This window comes from Anomaloglossus baeobatrachus, chromosome 5, assembly GCF_048569485.1.
Source record: "Anomaloglossus baeobatrachus isolate aAnoBae1 chromosome 5, aAnoBae1.hap1, whole genome shotgun sequence".
Lineage (NCBI taxonomy): Eukaryota > Metazoa > Chordata > Amphibia > Anura > Aromobatidae > Anomaloglossus > Anomaloglossus baeobatrachus.
The window spans coordinates 470,509,025-470,534,170 of record NC_134357.1 but is presented as its reverse complement, the minus strand read 5'-3'; the positions used below and the strand labels follow the sequence as shown (position 1 = coordinate 470,534,170).

Here is a 25,146-nt window from a genome sequence, read left to right as displayed (position 1 = left end):
CGTGCGATCGCACGATAAATCGTACTGTGTGACGCCCGCATTAGTTTGCACACTGAAAAAAGTAATTTGCCTAACACATTCAAGACCATATTGCAAAAATTTGTACATAACAATGAGACACAAAGCTAAAGTTTAGACTGTACAATTCTAATTAACAAGAAATCAACCACGGGTAAGTCTGATTGTTCATTACACAGGTGGTCAGCAGACTGGTTACTATAAAAGGGCTTTACTTAAGAAAACCTCTTCCCATTTCATGTTGTCCGCAATGGCACCATGTGGAAGAGAAATGTCACTAGACCTGAGAAAGAAAATATATTGTTTACACAGTAAAGGTGAAGGCTACAAGAAGATCACAAAAGCTTTACTTATCAGTCAGAACACTGGAGCAAAAATGATAGAAAAATTTAACAAAGATGGAACTTCAACTATCTTACCTAAACAGGAGGTTTCTACCTAAACAGGAACGTCTTCTGATGAGAAGGATTCAAGAAAACAGATTTGCAAATTCACTTCAGTTCGCTAAAGAAGTAGAAAGCCAGACCGGGCTAAATGTTTCCCATAACACAAAATGGTGTATACTGCAAGAGGCCTAAAGCATATGCACAAAAAAGCCCGATTACAATTTGCCAGGTCCCTGGATGAAAAATATGAAGTCTACTGGGACTCTTTAGGCTGGAGCAATGAAACCAATGCAAAGGTGAGAAGTGCAACAAAAAATGCAGTGTCCTTATTTGAGGCTGCATGAGTGTGCTGGTGTCGGGGGGCTACATTTCATTGATTTGTATCATGAATTCACAGATGTACTGCTCTTGATTGAAAGAGATGATGTTGCCACCAGTCAGTGCCCTTGGTAGACGTGCACATTTCCAACATAAGAATGAGCCAATTTACACATCTGTTGCACTTCTGAAGAAGAAAAGGGTGAAAGTTATTCAGTGGCCAAATGTTTCATGATCTGAGCCCACACGAACACCTATGGGGGATTAAGAAGAGACACGTTGTTTCCAGGCTCTAACAGAAGTCGTTCTTAAAGAATGATAAAAGTTGCAGTATGTCACCACCGTGTTTATTCCAGGCCTAGAACACTTGGTGCTATCCTTTAAAAATCATGGAGGTCATACAAAATATTAGATTCAGTCGTTTTTGATGTGGGGTGTACTCATTTTTTGCAGCAACTAATATGAGAATAAAAAAAAATGAAAAATTTTGTGATTAAAATTATATTATGAACCTTGCTTTTATTTTATGAGTTTAAAAAATGTTCTATGAAACATTGGTCTTTTCAAAATTTTGCAAATTATTCTTTTATTCTGTGAGATGTTAAAAGACTAAAATATAACTTTTCAAAGGGGGCGTACTCATTATGCTGAGCATCGTATTGTTTTTATCATGTTTGTTTATCAATGGTTTTTGTTTTTAATGAACTATGTATTTGTTAATGTGATGTCCTCTTTACGTTTCACTTGGGTTGTCTGTGTAATAATAATATTGCGTAAGAAATAGACTAACGGTGAGCCGAAACGTGTCAATTTATGATGTTTGGAGTCATACAATAAATCCTCTCGATTTTAAAGAGGACGATCCAGCAGTATTTTCCTATATAAACTAAAGCCAGTGCTATACTAGCACTTTCATGCTGATTCTATACATACCTTTAGTTGTGAGATCGGATGTACACTGTGTGCAGAATTATTAGGAAAATGAGTATTTTGATCACATGATACTTTTTATACATGTTGTCCTACTCCAAGCTGTATAGGCTTGAGAGCCAACTACCAATTAAGTAAGTCAGGTGATGTGCATCTCTGTAATGAGGAGGGGTGTGGTGTAATGACATCAACACCCTATATAAGGTGTGCTTAATTATTAGGCAACTTCCTTTCCTTTGGCAAAATGGGTCAGAAGAGAGATTTGATGGGCTCTGAAAAGTCCAAAACTGTGAGATGTCTTTCAGAGGGATGCAGCAGTCTTGAAATTGCCAAACTTTTGAAGTGTGATCACCGAACAATCAAGCGTTTCATGGCAAATAGCCAACAGGGTTGCAAGAAGCGTGTTGGGCAAAAAAGGCGCTAAATAACTGCCCATGAATTGAGGAAAATGAAGCGTAAATCTGCCAAGATGCCATTTGCCACCAGTTTGGCCATATTTCAGAGCTGCAACGTTACTGGAGTATCAAAAAGCACAAGGTGTGCCATACTCAGGGACATGGCCAAGGTAAGGAAGGCTTAAAAACGACCACCTTTGAACAAGAAACAGAAGATAAAACGTCGAGACTGGTGCCAAGAAATATCTTAAGAATGATTTTTCAAATGTTTTATGGACTGATGAAATGAGAGTGACTCTTGATGGGCCAGATGGATGGGCCAGAGGCTGGATCAGTAAAGGCAGGGACCTCCACTCCGACTCAGACACCAGCAAGGTGGAGGTGAGGTACTGGTATGGGCTGGTATCATCAAAGATGAACTTGTAGGACCTTTTCGGATTGAGGATGGAGTGAAGCTCAACTCCCAGACCTAATGCCAGTTTCTGCAAGACAACTTCTTCAAGCAGTGGTACAGGAAGAAGTCAGTATCGTTCAAGAAAATCATGATTTTCATGCAGGACAATGCTCCATCACATGCATCCAACTACTCCACAGCATGGCTGGCCAGTAAAGGTCTAAAAGATGAAATAATAATGACATGGCCCCCTTGGTCACCTGATCTGAACCCCATAGAGAACCTGTGGTCCCTCATAAAATGTGAGATCTATAGGGAGGGAAAACAGTACACCTCTCGGAACAGTGTTTGGGAGGCTGTGGTGGCTGCTGCACGCAATGTTGATCGTAATCAGATCAAGCAACTGACAGAATCTATGGATGGTAGGCTGCTGAGTGTCATCATAAAGAAAGGTGGCTATATTGGTCACTAATTTTTTTGAGTTTTGTTTTTGCATGTCAGAAATGTTTATTTCTAAATTTTGTGCAGTTATATTGTTTTACCTGGTGAAAATAAACAAGTGAGATGGGAATGTATTTGGTTTTTATTAAGTTGCCTAATAATTATGCACAGTAATAATTACCTGCACAAACAGATATCCTCCTAAGATAGCCAAATCTAAAAAAAAAAAACACTCCAACTTCCAAAAATATTAAGCTTTGATATTTATGAGTCTTTTGGGTTGATTGAGAACATAGTTGTTGATCAATAATAAAAAAAAAAAATCCTCTAACATACAACTTGCCTAATAATTCTGCACACGGTGTATAGTTTCTGAAATATAGGCAAGTAAAGTTTGTGAAACGCACTATTTAATTGATAGGGGCTGCAGAATATCTAATAGTTATTCCCACCTCTGTCTGCCTGTCTGTCCTTCCTCCCCCCTGTCCTTCCTCCTCCTGTCTCTATTACAGGGGGAGGAAGGAGGAATAAAGGACAGGCAGGCAGACAGAGGCGGGAATAACTAGCCAATCCCGACCCACCTATTAGATATTCTGTTGTACCCATTATCAAATAACAGTGCATTTCATAAACTTTACTTGCCTATATTTCAGAAACTATACATCCGATCTCCCAACTAAAGGTATGTATAGAATCAGCATGATAGCACCATTATAGCACTGGCTTTAGATTACCGTAGATTATATACGAAAATCCTGGTGGTTGGTCCTCTTTAAATGAATTAAGAGCTGCTCTTCTTTTTCTACATTTCTTCTACAATACATGACCTCCTATAGACTGAAGGACATGTGATGTACTTACACAGCTTCCTATAGACCATCCTCCACATACTGTAATGACGTGGCCTCCTACAGACTGTTCCCTATGTGAAATATATACACAACCTCCTATAGACTATACTCTATAGTATAACTGCACAGCCCCCTATGGACTGTCCCCTATATAATATAATGTATATGGATTTTTGTGTCTCCTGCTCTCTTAAGATCATGTTTCTTTTTCTCCTCCAGATTTTATTCTCCAACATGGAGGACATCCTACAGGTTCACCGCGAGTTTCTGGCAGCGCTGGAGAGTCGTCTCCAGCCGGAGCCTCACCCGCATCATGAGCTAGGAAACGTTTTTCAGCAGTTTGTGAGTATGAAGCTTCTTTCTACTTATCTGCCACCATTTGTGACCTGTAACCTCCCTGGAATGTTAGTTCATACAGCACTAGAAACATGTAAATTAGAGGAACTCGGAGCTAACCAGAGCAACTCTCGTCACATAAGACCTCTGCAGCCTCCTCCACCACACACAATGTGTTACATGGGACTGCAGGGGATCAGGCTAGAATTGCTGCACTTGTTTCTCAGTGCGGCTCCTCTGTTGGTGGGGTCAGAGGTGGCATCCTGGCAGCTGTGCAGGAACATGTGTTCGCGCTGCTGGATCTGTGACCATCCAGATTGTTTCTTGCTTCCTGACTCTGAAAGTTGCCAAATCTGCAGGATTATTGATGTCAGGTGAGGAGTGAATTTCCCAACGTCAAACCCGATCTTCTGCAAAACATAAACATTGAGATGGCAGCCAAACGTCTGGCTACGTGTCAGAATCCTGTGGTCCAAACCAGTGGTCCAAATGTTGCCGATGTAAGAGAAATCCCATAAGGTTGTCTCTACTTCATTAATGATCTGCATGGCGCACACTGGTCACATCACCTCGCTTCTGATCCAAGTCTTCAACTCATAGCAAATTCACTTGCTCTGTAATGGGATCCATCAATTTACAGATTATAGACCAGAGAAGAATAACTATGTAATAAAATCACAACATGGGGATCCTGAGAAATGGATAATACATATAACTGACAACATTTTGGATACATGATCATGCAATAGTTTTCTTTGTTTTTATTGGAATGGGCACATTGTAGATTCATGCACAACAAAGAGACCTGCGGCAAATTTTCATTAAAGTATAGGGCCAACCACACTATAGCATAAAGGTGTTAAGCCCATACCTACTCCAATAATATTAGAAACAAAGAAAGGGACAATGGAGTTTTATAGGTGAAAAAATTAAAATACAATTTTATTAGAAACACATTTTTAAAATTACATGATTATGTGCAGGTTTAAATGACACGGCATGATGATAAATATAAGATTAAATATACAAAACTTGGCAACAAAAAAGCACAGTGGGTGGGCATGACATAGTGATTGGCAGTACACCTTTTCCTGGCACAACCCTAATAACACAATCCCCAAATCTGGAAGCACAATGGTGTTACACACAAAGAAGGGGTTGGGAAGCAACTGGATTATTATCTAAGGTGCCAGTACACACAGCGTGCCAGTGGAAGGAGAGCTCCATGTGGAGGACCCGACGTACGTGTCGCAAAGGATTATGGTCACTAATCCATGAATAAGCGACCATAATCCTTTGCTAGAACCATCCTTTCCTAGAACCATCAACAAGCTTCTTACACTTCTCATCTGGAATTTTGGATCATTCATCCAGGTCTCTCGTATTTGAAGGTGCTCCCAAGAGAAATTTTAAGATGTCTCCACAGGTGTTCAATGGGATTTAGATCCGGACTCCTTGCAGGCCATTTCTGGGTTTCCTGCCATAGTGTTATTTCGTCCCAAAATTGATTCATAATTCGTGTTGACACTGATGCACCCTAAGCTTGCAGGACAGCTCGAATTTCTTTGGAACTTGATTGGGGCTGTTGGATTAGCCTGCTTTGCAATTTTTCATCAATTTTTTTTCTGTCATCCACATCCAGAGAGATTAGCTACAGTGTTGTGTTGTAAATTTCTTGATTATGTTGCGCACCGTGGACAAAGAAACATCAAGATCTCTGGAAATGGACTTGTAATTTTGAGATTGTTGATAATTTTCAACAATTTTGGTTCTCTAGTCCACAGACAGTTCTCTTTTCTTCTTTCTGTTCTCCGTGGTTAGTGTGGCACACACAGACACACAATGTAAAGATTGAGTAAACTTCTCCCCTTTTGATCTAATTTCAGATGTGATTTTCATGTTGACCACTCTTGTTACTTGCTACAGGCGAGTGTGAATGAGCAACACATGCTTGGAACAAAGTTGGAGGTTGTGTGAAGTTATGTCCAATTTGCTCTTTTTTCCCATTTTTTTTGTGTTCCAATACGCACAAAGAAAATAAACATGAGTATAACGAAACGTGTAATTGCAATAATTTTCTGGGAGAAATACTTCATTTTCTGGAACAATTTCAAGGGGGCCAGCACCTTTGGCCATCACTGTATGTACATTCTGGACGCTAGGCGGGAGTGTGTGTGTGTGTGTGTGTGTGTGTGTGTGTGTGTGTGTGTGTGTGTATATATATATATAACACACACACATATGTACCGCCCCGTGCTCGGCTGCAGCCGAGCCGCTCGGATCCGGGCTCGCTGGTGGGTGGCTCGAGCGTCTCCGGACCCGGGGGTCCTGTGGTCACTCCGATCTGAAAGGGGCTGGCGGTTTAGGGGACGTAGGTGTACGGCCGGAGCCGTGGTTAAGTTCGTGACGCCACCCACGCGATGTGGTGAAGGTGGACACCACCGCTGCAGTTATGGGGCACCCGGGGGAGATGTTATACAGCAAGTTGTTAACCCCTCTTTGGGCAGGGATGGTGGCCTCGGGACCCGTTGGGGGTGTTTGGCGGTGCAGGGAGATGGGCGGCCGGAGGGCACTGGTGTACTCACGATTAGAAACACACACAAGTCTCTGGTAAACCAAGGTGATGGTGGTCGGTGCCCGCAGCCGGCTGCAGTCTGGTCCCCCACCCGGTTGGTGGTCTCTGCCTGCACCTGTTTGTGTGATGGTGGACTACCTGCGCCTGCAGCGTCAGGAGTCCGCTCCCCGGCTTGTAGATGTCGGAAGAGCCCTTTGCCCGCAGACGCTGTTGCCTTCAGTTGGGATTTTGGGTGGGACAGAACCTATCGTCCTGGCCGCAATCAGTGAATTAGCTAGCCCCCAGTAGCTTCTGGACCTAGCTTCAGGGTCACAGTACCCCCCTTTGAGCTCCGGTTTCCAGTCGGTTCCCCGGGTCGGTACCGGCGGGCCACTACCCTGTCCCGGTCCAACACGGTTCCACCGAGCCGTCTTCCCGACTCCTGCAGGCAGAGGCCTCCGTATGCCTCCTAGCCAAAGGTGCCCGGGCTCCTACCCTGTCACCTGTCAGTCTGCTGCAGGCCTGTCACACAGGCCTGACCTCCTCCACTGGACTCTCAAACTCAACTGACTACTTTTCCCGCCTCAGGCTCTCTGAACTCCTCGATGAGCGTGGCCAACTGTCTGGCTCCGCCCCCTGGTGTGTCCATCAGGCCCTGAGGGGGGTGACTAGGGTTTTAATGGTTGGCTGCTGACACCTTGTTAGGGGACTGGTGTAGTGCGGGGCTCTATCTGTGACTACCTGGCTGGTCCAGGGCGTCATACATACATACATACATACATACATACATACAGTTAGGTCCAGAAATATTTGGACAGTGACACAATTTTCGAGAGTTGGGCTCTGCATGCCACCACATTGGATTTGAAATGAAATCTCTACAACAGAATTCAAGTGCAGATTGTAACGTTTAATTTGAAGGTTTGAACAAAAATATCTGATAGAAATTGTAGGAATTGTACACATTTCTTTACAAACACTCCACATTTTATGAGGTCAAAAGTAATTGGACAAATAAACCAAACCCAAACAAAATATTTTTATTTTCAACATTTTGTTGCGAATCCTTTGGAGGCAATCACTGCCTTAAATCTGGAACCCATGGACATCACCAAACGCTGGGTTTCCTCCTTCTTAATGCTTTGCCAGGCCTTTACAGCCACAGCCTTCAGGTCTTGCTTGTTTGTGGGTCTTTCCGTCTTAGGCTATGTGCGCACTAGAGCAAAATACCCGCGGATTTACCCGCGGATTTGCCGCGGAAATTTCTTGAGAAATGTCTGCAATCTTTGTGCAGACATTTCCCATGAAATTCTATGAGAAAAAAAAAAAGCTGTGCGCACTGGTGCGGATTTTTCTCAAGAAAGTTTCTTGAGAAAAGTTTCTCGAGAAAGTTTCTTGAGAAAATGAACATGTCCATTAAATCCGCAGGTATCCCGCGGATTTCTGCAGTACAGACTGCAAAAATCCGCAGGGAACCACCCGCGGGAAAATCGCGGCAAATCCGCGGTAAATCCGCGGATTTTTTCCGGAGGTCAGCAAATCTTTCACTCCCAGAAGTTTCTCGAGAAGATTTTCTCGAGAAACTTCACATCTCTAGTGCGCACATAGCCTTAAGTCTGGATTTGAGCAAGTGAAATGCATGCTCAATTGGGTTAAGATCTGGTGATTGACTTGGCCATTGCAGAATGTTCCACTTTTTTGCACTCATGAACTCCTGGGTAGCTTTGGCTGTATGCTTGGGGTCATTGTCCATCTGTACTATGAAGCGCCGTCCGCCGTCCGTCCACGGATGACAACAGTGGTGGATGATTGCCGCATACTTTCTTTGGTGAAGAAGAACCCGTTCACAACATCAACTGAAGTCCAGAACACTCTCAGTGAAGTAGGTGTATCTGTCTCTAAGTCAACTGTAAAAAGAAGACTGCATGAAAGTAAATACAAAGGGTTCACATCTAGATGCAAACCATTCATCAATTCCAAAAATAGACAGGCCAGAGTTAAATTTGCTGAAAAACACCTCATGAAGCCAGCTCAGTTCTGGAAAAGTATTCTATGGACAGATGAGACAAAGATCAACCTGTACCAGAATGATGGGAAGAAAAAAGTTTGGAGAAGAAAGGGAACGGCACATGATCCAAGGCACACCACATCCTCTGTAAAACATGGTGGAGGCAACGTGATGGCATGGGCATGCATGGCTTTCAATGGCACTGGGTCACTTGTGTTTATTGATGACATAACAGCAGACAACAGTAGCCGGATGAATTCTGAAGTGTACCGGGATATACTTTCAGCCCAGATTCAGCCAAATGCCGCAAAGTTGATCGGACGGCGCTTCATAGTACAGATGGACAATGACCCCAAGCATACAGCCAAAGCTACCTAGGAGTTCATGAGTGCAAAAAAGTGGAACATTCTGCAATGGCCAAGTCAATCACCAGATCTTAACCCAATTGAGCATGCATTTCACTTGCTCAAATCCAGACTTATGACGGAAAGACCCACAAACAAGCAAGACCTGAAGGCTGCGGCTGTAAAGGCCTGGCAAAGCATTAAGAAGGAGGAAACCCAGCGTTTGGTGATGTCCATGGGTTCCAGACTTAAGGCAGTGATTGCCTCCAAAGGATTCGCAACAAAATATTGAAAATAAAAATATTTTGTTTGGGTTTGGTTTATTTGTCCAATTACTTTTGACCTCATAAAATGTGGAGTGTTTGTAAAGAAATGTGTACAATTCCTACAATTTCTATCAGATATTTTTGTTCAAACCTTCAAATTAAACGTTACAATCTGCACTTGAATTCTGTTGTAGAGTTTTCATTTCAAATCCAATGTGGTGGCATGCAGAGCCCAACTCGCGAAAATTGTGTCACTGTCCAAATATTTCTGGACCTAACTGTGTATATATATATATATATATATATATATATATATATATATATATATATATATATATATATATATATATATATATATACACACACCGTACACTACATATATATATAAACACTCCGGTTTACACCGATCTATTTCCTGTCAGTTTCCTTCTCTTCTCTCTTTCCTGTGGAAACAATGACGACAATGCTGATATGGAGAGGCCACTCCGTCAGATTTCCCCTGACTCCTGAGATGGACTCTGAGCGGAAACCCAGTGAGTGAGGAGGTGATGTCACCTGGATGTGTCTGTCCACACGTTATCCTGCCCAGGCGCACTTATCGTGATGTGCGTGCCATCAGCCCTAGGTTAGCTTATGTGGGAGCACACTGACCCTAGGAGGGCTGTGGTGATCCAGAGTGACTTCACTCATGAGTATAGGCAGGAATGGAGACGCTGAGGGCGATAAGACAAATGGATTATATATGGGCCTGAAGCTCGAGGTGAGGTGCTGCAAAGGACTGGAAAATCCCACATAGAAAAATGACATGAATCTAAGATCATTAATTACAGAAGAGTACATAGATGAGTGGGGGCACCAGGAGAAGCCAAAATTATAGAAGCTCCCCCACCATCCAACCCGCTACATGTCACAGCAATAGGGCAGAAGAGAGACTGGCTGACCAAAAATTCTTTGTATAGAATTGTAACAAGTATATAACCAATAAACAAAAAAACGAACAAAGGTCAATTGATTGGAAAAATTATGTAGTGTGTTATTAATTATAAAAAACAGTATTCAAGTGGTAGCAAAACAGAAAGGCATCCACACAATATAAGATCACAAAATATAGAAATGACACTGATCTAGAGGTAAGTATATATTATAACCCATAAAAAATGTTGGTAATACCAATTTCAGGTTAGGTATGTATGATGTATTATAGGTGTAAGAGCAAATCTATAAAGACCCCTGTACATGAAGATCACGGGATCCTATATGTGCCTATATTATAGCTATATAGATGGACCTGTGAAGAAAACATCATCATGAATGCCACATTGTACAAGCGTTATAAAAAGTACAATGTGCAAAAACTAATAAGGACCAGTGTAAAGGCATCTGATGACATTCGACACTAGGGTTAGTAACAAAAAGTAAGAAGGCCAAAGTAGTAATTTCGTCAGGATGAGCAGTGCAGAGTGTGGCATCCTCCCTCCTCAATGCTCGTTTTAGCATTTCTTTTGTCACCCCCTGAAACGGGCGTCGGGTTGGCCAATCCTCTCGGGAGTAATAAGACCGTTTAACGGCACCCAATCACTGATGCTGGCGCAGAAGGATGTGCAGGATAATGGGCAGATGGAAGGGCTGAATATTCATTTTGTATTAACATACGTTTGACTAGCGGGCGCGCAACTATAAATTTTCCGGAGCTTACAGCAACACAACGGGGCAATAAAAGTTACATATCCTGAAAGGGCTGCCTCTCAATCACTGACGCCGGCGCAGAGGGGTGTGTGGGATTATGGGCGGGGGAAGGGCAGAATATTCATTTTGCATTAACATACATTTGACTAGTCGAATCGCGGCTATATATTTTGTGAGGCTTACAGCAACAACAAAAGGACAACATACAGCATTAAAAGGTACATATCCAGAAAGAGCTTCCTAATCCTTATTTCAGGATACTAGGTATTAAGATATCCCCTGACTTAAAGTCTAGTCCATCTTTCGGAGCTGCAAATAATATAAGACCCTGTGTTATTTCAGGGACATGCGGTACTATTAACTCCAATGGTCTTATTTCTATTTCAATTGTTAAATGCGTCACCCATTATATCATACTCATGTTGATGCATCTATCATTGTAGGTTCTTGATTTTGGTATTAAATATTGTAACAAACCCTCAGCTGTGAGACGTACTAAGTCTGTTTTATGCATCTGAATATTCCCATCTAGATTGGGAAATTGATGACAAATTGAAACACAAATACTTATCAGTGATGCAGAAAGGCCATTTTTGTGAGGGTGTAATTTTGTAGTAGCTCTCACTGCCGTCTCTGCTCATCACATAGCAAATTACAGGGCACATGGTGTCCCCCGAACCCACAGCAGCCATAATATGAGGGGAGCAGTGACGGGGACCAGCATTTAGTGCACTGCAGCCTAATTACATGGGATTATAAAGGTGGCTCTCTAACCTTACATCCCCTGCCCCATCATCATTATACCACAGGGCCGGACTTCTGATTACCGCTGTGTGGCGCTTTCAGTCCCCATAACCAGAGCCAGATTGGTCTCTGTTGCCGCTTTCATTTTCTTAGACTCTAATCCTTGATTATTGATTGTGAGATGGATGAGTTGACTGGATCCAGGGTCTGGATTGGTTTAATTTTCTTGATTTCCCAAAAAGTCACCACCTACCCCCATGTCATAAAAACAAGTAACCCTCCTTATTGATATAAGCCTTGAATGACCCTCTTCTATCGGACTCTGACATATTCTGGTCACCCCTTCTGCAGTGAAATATCATGGACCAAGGTGAATTATATTGATAAAAAATACCTTTATTAGAAACATTAAAATCTGATCCTATAATTCCACCATCACCCATGCTAAAGTGCTGGTCTAGCTAGCTTAGAAAATTACTCAGGGGGCAATGCCAAATGTGAAAAAGCTTATATTCCCTCTGTAATAGTGGACCCCTTCCATAGTGGCTATCACTATCCTGAATGTAGAGGAGACAATGAGCGTGGACAAGCGAGGAGTTGTATGGGGGATGTAGCCCCCATTATCTGTCCCTTTGCATATTATAATATTTGATTTGTATTTTTGTCCTCACAGAAGGATCGTTTCTGCGTCTACGAGGAATACTGCAGCAACCACGAGAAAGCCCTAAGGCTGCTGATGGAGCTGAACAAAGTCCCTAGTGTCCGAGCCTTTCTGCTGGTGAGCCTCACATGTCCACACTACATCCGGGGTCTTCTAAGCTTTGCTGCTCCTTAAGAACATTATTCTGCCATTTTCCTTGGAGGAATCTCGGACGTCGGAGCAACAAGGAGTCAGGCTTTTATCTGGGAAGTGCAGAATACCTTTGCTGGGGCTTCTGTCCCTTTAAATATTGGTACTCCCCCTGTCAGTCCCTGCTGTTAGTTTATCAGATTTGGGTAATTGGTGACCTCACCGGAGCCGCAGCACTAATCCTTATATCGTGCTATATCGCTCCATGGGTCACATAACTATACAGCCATCAATGTTACATGACTCCAAATAGGATCCATATGCTGCAGAAGGGGGTGAATTGACTATTCATATTTATGCAAATCTTTAGTTTTTTGCTCCAAATTCTGCCATTGTTGCACCTAGGACACAGCAATAAGCCGCCAAAGAAATCTGCATCAGTCAACAACACAGATTCCAGCTCTTGTGGAAAGAAACAATCTGATTGGAAAATATTGATATTTTCACTAATTTTCATACAAACCTATGTATTGTGTCTCATGATAAAAAAAAAGATCTGTGTGCAATCATTGCTTCTAATTATTTTGTCTCTATTAGAGCTGCATGTTACTAGGTGGCCGCAAAACGACAGACATCCCCCTGGAGGGTTACCTGCTGACCCCCATTCAGAGAATCTGCAAGTATCCCCTACTCCTCAAGGTAGGACTCCAAAATAATCCTGTGAGCTGTCATGTGGAAGTTGGGGTTCATCTATCCCCCAAGTGATGCTTCAATACATGACCTCTAGTCTCTAGATAAGACTTCATAGGATCAGCCCAATAGGAAGACAGATGCACAAGTGCCTCCTGAAATGTGCCTTGATTATTAGACAGAATGGTGCTGTGAGATCATGGGCGGGGCACACAATGATGTGCCTGCCCCCGAGGATCCTGTTATAGAGTAGATAGACAATTTCGATAAACCTTCTGTGGTCCACAGAAATACTATAGGTGGGAATGTCATGCCCAGGGCCCAGCAGGGCCCAGTTCTCAGGGCAAACATACTATTGGGCACATGGAGGCCAGGTAAAGGACTAGAATTCATCTGATGATACTTATGAAATAAGAGAATTCCCAAATTTTTGCCTGACTAGACCAGATTCGGCACCCCTCAGAAGATTGTGACTCTTCATAGTGCCAGTGACTTGGTGACATTGTGTAATCCTCCAGCGCAGGATTAGGGATGTTCTGGCTTTTATAAATAAACCACAGGAAATGAGGTTGGTTTCGGATCCCATCACGAAAAAATTCTGCTTTTCTAATTCCTGTTTCTGCTGCAGCACGATGGCCGCACAGCTGTGTTTATCAGCGCTGATACTTCAATCTGTTACATGCAGGAAACATTCAGCGCGGTCTGCGCCAAATATTAATGTAAGGCAAACAAATACAGGTGGCTGAGAAGTAGTTAGGAATTCTGGTAGTTAATACTCCAGTCCCATCCAGAGCTGCGGTTATACTTGTTCCACTTGACCCTGCCATCTAAGCCCCCTCTATTCACGGCACTTGATATTGTGAGTGCTGCACCTCCATGCTGCCCGGTGTCTAAATTCTGGGAAAAATGTATTCTAGCTTTGTGGACAGGAATGAGAGGAAACTAAGATGTGCTCTGCACCAATGATGGGGGGATAATTATTTACATTTTTTTTTTTTTAATTTAATAAAGGAACTTGCAAAAAGGACCCCAGCAAAACACCCAGACCACCAGCCGGTACATAGTGCCCTACAGGCGATGAAGACCGTGTGCACCAACATCAATGAAACCAAGAGGCAGATGGAGAAGCTTGAGGCCCTGGAGCAATTACAGTCCCATATAGAAGGATGGGAGGTCTGTAGTGGTACTATGCACTGAACATAAATACAGAGTAAAAGAAGTGGTACAACGCGGTGTCCTTGCATACGAAACAGGAGCTGATGCAGAGAATTATACCCATCATATAAGAGAAGTGGTACTGTGCAATATCCATATATACAGCATAAGAGCAAATACAAAGAATTACATGAGAAATGGTACTGTGCAGTGTATATATACAGAATAATACAGATACTGAGAATTAGACTCCGTATACACGACAGGAGAAGTGGTACTGTGGTGCAGTTTATATATACAAAATAATATAGATACTGAGAATTACACCCAGTATACAGGACAGGAGAAGTGATACTGTGTTGTGCACATATACAGAATAATATAGATAATGAGAATTACACCCTGTATACACGACAGGAGATGTGGTACTGTGCAGTGTATATATACAGAATAATAGATGTACTGAGAATTACACCCAGTGTACAGGTCAGGAGAGGTGCTACTGTGCAGTGTATATATGTATAGAATAATGCAGATACTGAGAATAACACCCAGTATACAGGACAGGAGAAGTACTGTGCAGCGTATATATACAGAATAATACAGACACTGAGGATTACACCCAGAATACAGGACAGGAGATGTGGTACAGTGTATATATACAGAATAATAGATGTACTGAGAATTACACCCAGGATGCAAAATATGAGAAGTGGTACTGTGCTGTGTTTGTACATACATCAGTCCATTCTCTTTCTTTTCCACCATTTATGTGATATGTTTATAATTATTGAAATACAACCATTTTCTCTGGGTACAGGGTTCAAATCTTACAGACATCTGCACTCAGCTGCTCCTCCAGGGGACGCTGCTCAAGATATCGGCTGGAAATATCCAGGAACGCATGTTTTTCCTTTTTGACAATCTGCTAGTTTATTGCAAGAGAAAATCCAGGTGAGAAATGGCCAAAGTCGATAAACTCTAGAGCTCTGCTTATGCAGAAATATTTTCCCTGACTCCCCATTAGCACATATGATTGGCTTATGTATGGTATGAACCTTACTGGCAGCACCTGCTCAGCCTCTAGAAGACAGTCGGGACCACCCTCTGTCGCGTTCACTGATCCCACCAAAGTCTGAGGGTTGAGTCAACTTTGGTTGATGTGTATGTCCAGTTTGACAGTCACCATTATAACAAACACACAGCTGTGCTGACCTTGTGGTTCTCTCTGCCGCTTAGTCCCTATGTTTTCCTTTTTATGGTATATCTGAGGGGGGATCTCCACATTTTTTACCATACATAACTATATGCTGTCTATTACTCATCCAGTTTTTCCTTCCAGGGTTGCAGGGAAGAAATCCACAAAGAGAACCAAATCTATCAACGGCTCATTGTACATCTTTCGGGGGAGGATCAATACAGAAGTTATGGAGGTGGAAAACGTAGAGGATGGGACAGGTGGGGGCAAATCACAAGTTCTGCTTATAAAATAGTTTGAGCCCCAGTTGTTTTGTCTCTGGGAATAGACAGAATCCCATATATCTAGGTAAATTTTAGTATCTTCAAGCCTTTAAATGTCAAAATTATACAGGATGAAGGAGTTACTTTCCATTTTATAATAGCAAGTACAGAAACTGGATCTTCAGGGGTGGAGATAAGAAAGTATAAACTTACTATGACCCACCTCCAAAGAACAACTATTGAAAATAATACCCAAGGGAATGAGCTGACTTATCAATGGCTCTGGGGCTAATGGAATTGATTCTTGGTCTCCAGGATTAACATGTGATCTTAGGTGGCTGTATTCTGCGAGATGGACAAGACGGCCTGTACCCCAAACCCTTCAAACATATTGGCAATTGCTATTCCCCTCTACTTACCTGGATTCTTCTCACAATTAAACTCTTTGCATTGGCATTTTACCTTGCATTATTACCCTATATTAATGGTACCAAAGTTCTACTAAATGCAATGATATTTTTGTATATCTGTATACCAGAAAATGCAATAATTAGGTGTAGATTTGTGCTAAAATTGATGCCAACTCTGGTGTAAAATATAGTAAATTTCCACCTTTTAAAGTGGTTAACGAAAATATTAATAAGGATAGGGATTAATTTGCGCAGCTTTGTTATCCTCATTAATGTCGTCATCCTCATCCTTCTGTGCAGGAGTCACTTCTTTTTAGACCAATAACACAATCCTGGAGAAGATGAAACAAGATATGTTATATCTGCGCTCTACGGGGAGGTGGATTTTTTGTCAGAGCTTATTAGTGGATGCCATGCAGGTTATGGTTTACACATTGTTAAAGTTGTGTTAATGGCTAAGGCACTTCCAATTGTCAACAGCCATGCTGAACACATTGTGCCTGCCCTCATCGGATTGCAGACGTTACTTAGTTTGAGGCCTGGCAAGTACCAGCATGGGAGACTGGCTGGGAATCCCCGGTTCCGTTGACTCTTAGTCAACGGCTATGCTGAACTCATTGTGCCTGCCCTCGTTGGATCGCAGACTTCCAATTGTCAGTTAGTACAGGTAATAGTGCAAGTTGATATTTGGCAAAAGTTGAGGTGCCCTCTGTCTGTCATTTTTTTTTTTTTAGGTGTCTGCACTTATAGTTATGTTTAGGATCACAGTAGTGTAGGGTCAGCCAAATGAATATTTCTTTATCGTTCCTTTGGGAGACCCAGACCATGGGTGTTTAGCTTCTGCCTCCGGAGGACACACAAAGTACTACACTTAAAAGTGTAGCTCCTCCCTCTGAGCTTATACACCCCCTGGTAGCCAGTCCTAGCCAGTTTATTGCTTTGTGTCAGGAGGCATACATCCACACATGCATTCTCATCTGATTTGTTTGACTTTTGGAAAGAGTTTGAAGAAAAGCGGGTCCATGTCTGGACTCCCGGCATGTCCCTTCTCACCCCACTGTGTCGGCGGTGTTGTTAAGGTTGATTTACAAGGCTGCAGCCTTACATGCCGCGCTCCTTCACCATCCCTTCTGGGCTCTGGCTTGAAGTGGGAGCCAGCACGGTCTCCATGCCTGGCAGGAGTCCGGTCTCCATCCAAAGCCCCTTGAGTATTCTGTTGGACCGGAGCACTCATCCCCAGGGACATGGCCCTGCGTCTCAGCAGCTAAGTACCTGAGACGTTTATGTTGGGGGTCCCGCTTCTTTATTGTAAGGGGAGAGTATGCTGTATGTGATTGTTTTTAACTTTTCCGGCGGGTTCTCTAGCTTTTGCCTGAGAACCGCGCCGATGGTGCCTGCTTGTCGGCCTCGCCGCTTAAATTTAGGCCCCGGCTTCGCAGGAGGCCTAGTTTCATTTTCCTGCCCTCGCATGTCACTCATGCAGAGGGACAGGTTCGGCTCCTCCCGGCGGCCGTTCTACACAGGGGAGGGACACTCCCCACTGCTGGGGCGTCCCTCCTTCCCTGCAGGTCTTTATAGCCCTCCAGTTCCTGCTCTTTTATAGGAACGCCCTCTTCTCAGGCAGAATTCACTCTGCTCTGGGACATCCTGCATTCTGCATCTCTGCTGAAGTGCTGCGACTGGGGGACCGAGCTTCGGGATCTGGAGGGCACACAACACCGCGCTCAGCGGTCTGGTAAGCTACAGCCGGTCTCCGGTTGTGGACCTCTGTATATTCTCCCTGGGGTTCATTCTCTGCAAAGCCCCCACTCCAGCAGCATGTCTCACACAAGGAGCAAGGCTCCAAAGCCTTATTCTGCATGCACTGCATGTAAGCTCCTGCTGCCTGAGCCGAGCACCTATCCACATTGTGATGTCTGCTCTAACTTGGCGGTGCCACAGCCTGGAGTCTCACCCCCAGTGGTCTCTCAGGCTGCTGCTGCACCTGTGATTGACCCCCCGGCCTGGGTAGAGTCCTTTTCTAGGTCCATATCCCAGTCATTTGCTGAGTCCATGGGGCTTTTGTCCAGGACTTTGATGAATATGCTTCAGCCCCCCCTCACAGGGTGCCTCTAATACTCTTGACAGAGGATGCCTATCCTCTGACCTCCATCCATCGGAGCTCACGGAGGATTCATCATCTGATCCCAGACCCCGTCCTTCTAAGAGAAGGCGCAGGGTTTCATCCCCCTCCCCATCCCACGGCTCTGTCTCAAGAGCTGACTCTCTAGATGAGGAGGATGCCCTCACTGGGGGCTCGGAGGCTATGTATCCCATCGATTTCTCTGAGGGTGACTCAGATCTTAGTGATTTGATTGCTTCTATTAATTCTGTGCTGGATCTCAATCCGCCAGTGTCAGAGGAGCAACTCTCTTTGGCAGAAAAACATCAGTTTACCTCGCCTAAGAGAGTGAAGAGTGTGTTCTTTAACCACTCCAGTTTTCAGACCGCTGTGACCAAACCCAGGGCCTGCCCTGACAAACGCTTTCCAAAGCGTGGTTCTGATGACTGATTTCCATTTCCACCTGAGGTGGTCAAGGAGTGGTCTCACTCCCCAAAGGTAGACCCTCTAGTGTCTAGGCTATCAGCCCGGACCGTTGTGTCGGTGGCTGACGGCACCTCACTTAAGGATTCCACTGACCGTCAGATTGACCTTCTGGCCAAATCTGTGTATGAAGCTGCGGGGGCGGCGTTTTCCCCGACTTTTGCAGCAGTGTGGGCTCTCAAAGCCATCTCTGCTTCTCTAGAGGAGATGCATTCCCTCACCAAGGAATCTATGCCTGAGATGGTTACCTTAACTGCTCAGGCTTCAGCTTTTTCATCCTATGCCATGTCTGCCATGCTAGAGGCTGCTCACCGCACTGCGGTGGCTTCAGCTAATTCTCTTGTTATCCGCAGGATTTTGTGGCTTTGAGAGTGGAAGGCAGATGCTTCTTCCAAGAAGTTTCTTGCTGGGCTCCCTTTTGCTGGTTCACGGCTGTTTGGTGAACAACTGGATGAAATCATTAAAGAAGCTACTGGCGGGAAGAGTACTTTCCATGCCACAAACCAAGACCAGGAAACCTGCCCAGGGTAGGAATCAATCAAGGTTTCATTCCTTTCGTTCCTCCAACTGGTCATTCTCTAAGCCTTCCGCCTCGTCCGCTAACTCAGCCAAGGATCAGAAATCCAACTGGCGCCCAAAAGCGCGTCCGCAGAAGACCGCAGGAGGTTCTGCCACTAAGGCAGCTTCCTCATGACTCTCGGCCCGCTCCAGCCACGTCCTTAGTCGGTGGCAGGCTCTCCCACTTTGGCGACGCTTGGTTAAAGCAAGTCTCCGATCAGTGGGTGAGAGACATCATATCTCACGGCTACAGGATAGAATTCTCTTCCAGCCCTCCAAACAGATTTTTTCTCTCAACTCCCCCCTGCTCCAAGGCCGCCGCCTTCTCGCAGGCCGTGGCGTCCTTGCAGGCAAACGGAGTGATTGTCCCAGTTCCCGCTCAGGAACGGTTCAGAGGTTTTTACTCAAATCTCTTCCTAGTTCCGAAAAAGGACGGTACCTTCCGGCCCATCCTGGATCTCAAGCTTCTCAACAAGCATGTCCGGGTACGGCATTTTCGCATGGAGTCTCTGCGATCAGTCATTGCCTCTATGACCCAAGGTCAGTTCCTGGCGTCCATCGACATCAGAGATGCCTATCTACATGCGCCAATCGCAGTGTCACATCAGCGTTGGTTACGTTTTGCGATAGGAGAGGATCATTTCCAATTCGTGGCTCTCCCCTTCGGGTTAGCCACGGCCCCTCTGGTATTCACCAAGGTCATGGCGGCAGTGATTGCGGTCCTGCACCTCCAGGGGTTAGCAGTGCTTCCTTATCTGGACGACCTTCTGGTCAAGGGTCCATCCAGCGCAGACTGTCAGCGGAGTGTTTCGCTCACTCTCGCCACCCTAGCCCAATTCGGGTGGATTGTCAATCTTCCCAAATCCACTCTGACTCCGACCCAGAGTCTGACGTACCTAGGGATGCAGTTCGAGACTTTGCCGTCACTTGTGAAGTTGCCCTTAGACAAACAGCTGTCACTCCGGTTGGCGGTGCGCTCTCTCCTGAGGCCCCGCCGTTATACCCTCAGGCGTCTGATGCAGGTGCTGGGTCAAATGGTGACCTCCATGGAGGCGGTTCCCTTTGCCCAGTTCCATCTGCGTCCTCTGCAGCTGGACATTCTCCGCTGTTGGGACAAGCGGCCTTCCTCCTTACAGAGGTTAGTGGCTCTGTCGCCACGGACCAGGAGCTCTCTTCAGTGGTGGCTTCGACCCCTCTCCCTGTCCCAAGGGCGCTCCTTCCTGACTCCGTCCTGGGTGATTCTCACCACGGATGACAGCCTATCCGGCTGGGGAGCGGTACATCTCCACCACAGAGCACAGGGCACTTGGACTCCGTCCGAGTCAGCCCTTTCAATCAATGTGCTGGAAACCAGAGCTGTGCTTCTAGCTCTCCTAGCCTTTCACCACCTGTTGGCGGGCAGGCACATTCGAGTCCAGTCAGACAACGCGACAGCGGTTGCCTACATCAATCACCAAGGCGGGACACGCAGCCGCCTGGCAATGTTGGAGGTCCAACGCATTCTTCAATGGGCGGAGGACTCCAAGTCCACCATATCCGCAGTCCACATCCCTGGCGTAGAAAACTGGGAGGCAGATTATCTCAGCCGTCAATCCGTGGACGGTGGCGAGTGGTCCCTGCACCCGGCAGTGTTTCAGTCAATCTGCCGCAAGTGGGGCACTCCGGACGTGGACCTAATGGCATCCCGTCACAACAACAAGGTTCCGGTTTACGTGGCTCGCTCCCACGATCCTCAGGCCTTCGCCGCGGATGCTCTGGTTCAAGACTGGTCCCAGTTTCTTCTGTCCTACGTGTTTCCCCCTCTAGCTCTCTTGCCCAGAGTCCTGCGCAAGATCAGAATGGAGGGCCGTCGAGTCATCCTCATTGCACCGGACTGGCCCAGGCGAGCTTGGTATCCGGACCTGCTCCAACTGTCCGTGGAGATGCCGTGGCATCTTCCGGACCGTCCAGACCTGCTCTCGCAAGGTCCGTTTTTCCGCCCGAATTCTGCGGCACTCAAATTGACGGCGTGGCTCTTGAGTCCTGGATTTTGACGGCTTCTGGTATTCCTCCTGAAGTCATCTCCACTATGACTCGGGCCCGTAAGTCTTCCTCCGTCAATATCTATCACAGGACTTGGAAATTTTTCCTGTCCTGGTGTCGCTCTTCCGACCATTCTCATTGCCGACCCTTCTGTCTTTTTTACAGTCCGGTCTGCAGCTAGGACTGTCCCTCAACTCTCTCAAGGGACAAGTCTCAGCTCTATCAGTGCTGTTCCAGCGGCGTCTCGCCCGGCTGGCTCAGGTCCGCACCTTCATGCAAGGTGCGTCTCACATCATTCCGCCTTATCGGCGGCCCTTGGATCCCTGGGACCTTAACTTGGTCCTCACGGTATTGCAGAAACCCCCTTTCGAGCCCCTTAGGGAGGTTTCTTTGTATCGTCTTTCTCAAAAGGTGGCCTTTCTAGTTGCCATAACTTCTCTCAGGAGAGTCTCTGATTTGGCTGCGCTCTCCTCAGAGTCACCTTTTTTGGTTTTTCACCAAGACAAGGTAGTTCTCCGTCCGACCCCGGACATTCTTCCTAAGGTGGTCTCTCCCTTCCACCTTAACCAGGATATTTCCTTCCCTTCCTTCTGTCCGGCCCCTGTTCATCGCTTTGGGAAAGCGCTGCATACTCTAGATCTGGTGCGTGCTCTCCGGATCTATGTGTCTCGCACCGCTGCGCTTAGGCGGTGCACCTCTCTTTTTGTGCTAACCACAGGGCGGCGCAAGGGTCTCTCTGCTTCTAAGCCGACCTTGGCCCGTTGGATTAGATCGACCATTTCGGACGCCTACCAGTGTACTCAGGTGCCTCCCCCGCCGGGGATCAAAGCACACTCGACCAGAGCTGTCGGTGCCTCTTGGGCTCTTAGGCACCAGGCTACGGCTCAACAAGTCTGTCAGGCTGCCACTTGGACTAGCCTGCATACCTTTTCGAAGCACTACCAAGTGCATGCTCATGCTTCGGCAGATGCGAACTTGGGCAGACGCATCCTTCAGGCGGCTGTCGCCCACTTGTGAAGTTAGGCTCCGCCTACTTCTTAGTTTTTTCTGTTTATTCCCACCCAGGGACAGCTTTGGAACGTCCCATGGTCTGGGTCTCCCAAAGGAACGATAAAGAAAAAGAGAATTTTGTTACTTACCGTAAATTCTTTTTCTTATAGTTCCGTATTGGGAGACCCAGCTCCCTCCCTGTTGCCTGTTAGCAATTTTCTTGTTCCGTGTGTTATCACCGGCTGTTGTCGTGGACAGAGTCTCCGGTTGTTCCGGTTCTTACTCGGTTCTACTTGTGGGTGGCTATTCTCCTTCAGCTTTTGCACTAAACTGGCTAGGACTGGCTACCAGGGGGTGTATAAGCTCAGAGGGAGGAGCTACACTTTTAAGTGTAGTACTTTGTGTGTCCTTCGGAGGCAGAAGCTAAACACCCATGGTCTGGGTCTCCCAATACGGAACTATAAGAAAAAGAATTTACGGTAAGTAACAAAATTCTCTTTTTTTTGACTGGTCTGCAGAATTCACTGCAGATATATTGACTTCATTTATATTGACTTCATATCGCAGGTCCCAGCTCTCACCCATATGCTAATTCTTTGGGAGCTTTAACACCTCAAACTCTGCAATGTTACCCTTGAAAATTTGGCTTATTTTCAATAGGGGCTCTTTGGAGGCGGGTCAGAATAAATATACACTTTCTTAACTCCACCCCTGAAGATCCAGTTTCTGTACTTTCTATTATAAAATGGAAAGCAACTCCTTCATCCTGTAAAATTTTGACATTTCCAGGCTTGAATAGACTAAAATTAGTCACACAAAAGAAACCGTAGGATAAGGATGATGAGGATGAGGTTATATTTTCTCTGATGTGGATAAAAATGGTTAAAGTAATTATTCCTCCAGGCCAAAATCTTGGTGACCCCATATCTTATGATCTGCAGCTCTGTAAACACAGCACCTCCAGGTGCACTTGTGCTGACGTTCTTGTCTTCCCGGCAGCTGATTATCACAGTAATGGGTACACCGTTACCAATGGCTGGAAGATCCATAACACGGCCAAAAACAAGTGGTTTGTTTGCATGGCGAAGACCCCTGAGGACAAGCAGAAATGGATGGATGCCGTCCTGAAAGAGCGAGAGCAGCGAGAAAGTGAGTCCGGCAGTACACAAACTCAGTTTACCTTGGAGGAGATGAGTTTGGTGCAGATGACCATATTTCTACACTATTTCTCCCTACAGCGTCATTACCATAGAACAGCATTCATCACCATGCTTAGGCTATGTGCGCATGTAGCGTTCTGTTTCTGCAGAAATGTCTGCAGCGATTTGAACAGCACACGTACACTTCAAATTGCTGTAGAAAGAGTCCGTAATGGGAAAAAAAAAGCCGATTCCATGCGCTCTGACTGCAGCCTCTCCCATAGACAGAGCGGGCGCTGCATGCAGAGCGCACGGAATAAGTGACATGTCACTTTTTAGAACACGCGCTTCGGGCAGCAGCCGAAGCGTTGCGCTCTAATACGCTACGTGCGCACGTCTCTTGCATAATCTTCATAGATTATGCTGGGGACGCAGGACGCATGCAGTTACGCTGCGGTGCAGATCGCAGCGTAACTGCATGCAAATACGCAACGTGCGCACATAGCCTTAGGCAGGATTACATGTAGTTATGGGGAGACGCAGTCAGGAGGCTTAGTACCTTCAGTTTCTCTCTATTTTTGTTGCCCCTGATTTAATCATTATCAGAGGCCCATGGTAGTAGTGAGTCAGTGCTAGCAACTCACTCAAACCCTGTATATAGTGGAGCAAAGCTGTATATAGCAGGGGGAGCTGCTCTGGCATATCTTCCAGTGGAAAGATCCAAGTGGTGTGTTCCTGCGGACTCAGCATTCTGTGCAGAAGCTCTCGATCCATCACATTAACCGTAATCCCTAATGTTTATTGATTGATGTTGATACATAATTAATGCCATGATAGAAAGAGAAACGAACAAGCAGCGTAATGTCCCCAGCTCCGCTTCACATATCAGCTGCAGATTGTTACATTGTCTCCTGTGGAACGAGCTGAAGAAGTTTAAATAATCCATTAAAAGAAATGTCAGTTCACCTGCTGTGGATGCGAAGCTGGTCGAGCGTGTGCATAGCGATGGCTGAGCATGTGGAGTGTGTGCAGAGCGATGGTTGTGTATGTGGAGTTTGTGCAGAGCAGAGACTGAACATGTGGAATGTGTGCAGAGCAGTGACTGAGCATGTGGAGTGTGTGCAGAGCGATGGCTGAGCATGTGGAGGGTGTGCAGAGCGATAGCTGAGCATGTGGAGTGTATGCAGAGCGATGGCTAAGCATGTGGAGTGTGTGCAGAGCGATGGCTGAGTATGTGGAGTATGTGCAGAGCAGAGACTGAACATGTGGAATGTGTGCAGAGCGATGGCTGAGCATGTGGAGTGTGTGCAGAGTGATGGCTAAGCATGTGGAGTGTGTACAGAGTAATGGCTGAGCATGTGGAGTGTGTACAGTGCAATGGCTTACCATGTGGAATGTGTACAGAGCGATGGCTGAGCAGGTGGAGTGTGTGCAGAGCGATGGCAGAGCATATGGAGTGTGTGCAGAGCGATGGCTGAGCATGTGGAGTGTGTGCAGAGCGATGGCAGAGCATATGGAGTGTGTGCAGAGCAGTTAATGAGCATGTGGAGTATGTGCAGAGCAGTGACTGACATATGGAGTGTGTGCACAGTGGTTACTGAACATAAGGAGTGTGTGTATCTACGATGTAGAGAGTGAGGAGGGAACATGTCGGATGTAGAGAGCAAGGAGGGAGC

General features: G+C 45.5%; 1 protein-coding gene across 2 annotated transcripts in view; it reads left to right on the top strand.

Annotated features, from left to right (window-relative positions):
* Positions 1-25,146, top strand: part of PREX1 (phosphatidylinositol-3,4,5-trisphosphate dependent Rac exchange factor 1) — a 191,925-nt gene that overhangs the window by 79,043 nt on the left and 87,736 nt on the right. For both annotated transcript variants that reach the window (XM_075350642.1, XM_075350643.1), the window contains 7 exons: positions 3,953-4,075; positions 12,345-12,449; positions 13,059-13,160; positions 14,163-14,324; positions 15,127-15,260; positions 15,649-15,764; positions 23,331-23,480. In XM_075350642.1, the coding sequence (XP_075206757.1) occupies positions 3,953-4,075; positions 12,345-12,449; positions 13,059-13,160; positions 14,163-14,324; positions 15,127-15,260; positions 15,649-15,764; positions 23,331-23,480 (892 nt within the window). The remainder of the gene's footprint in view (positions 1-3,952; positions 4,076-12,344; positions 12,450-13,058; positions 13,161-14,162; positions 14,325-15,126; positions 15,261-15,648; positions 15,765-23,330; positions 23,481-25,146) is intronic.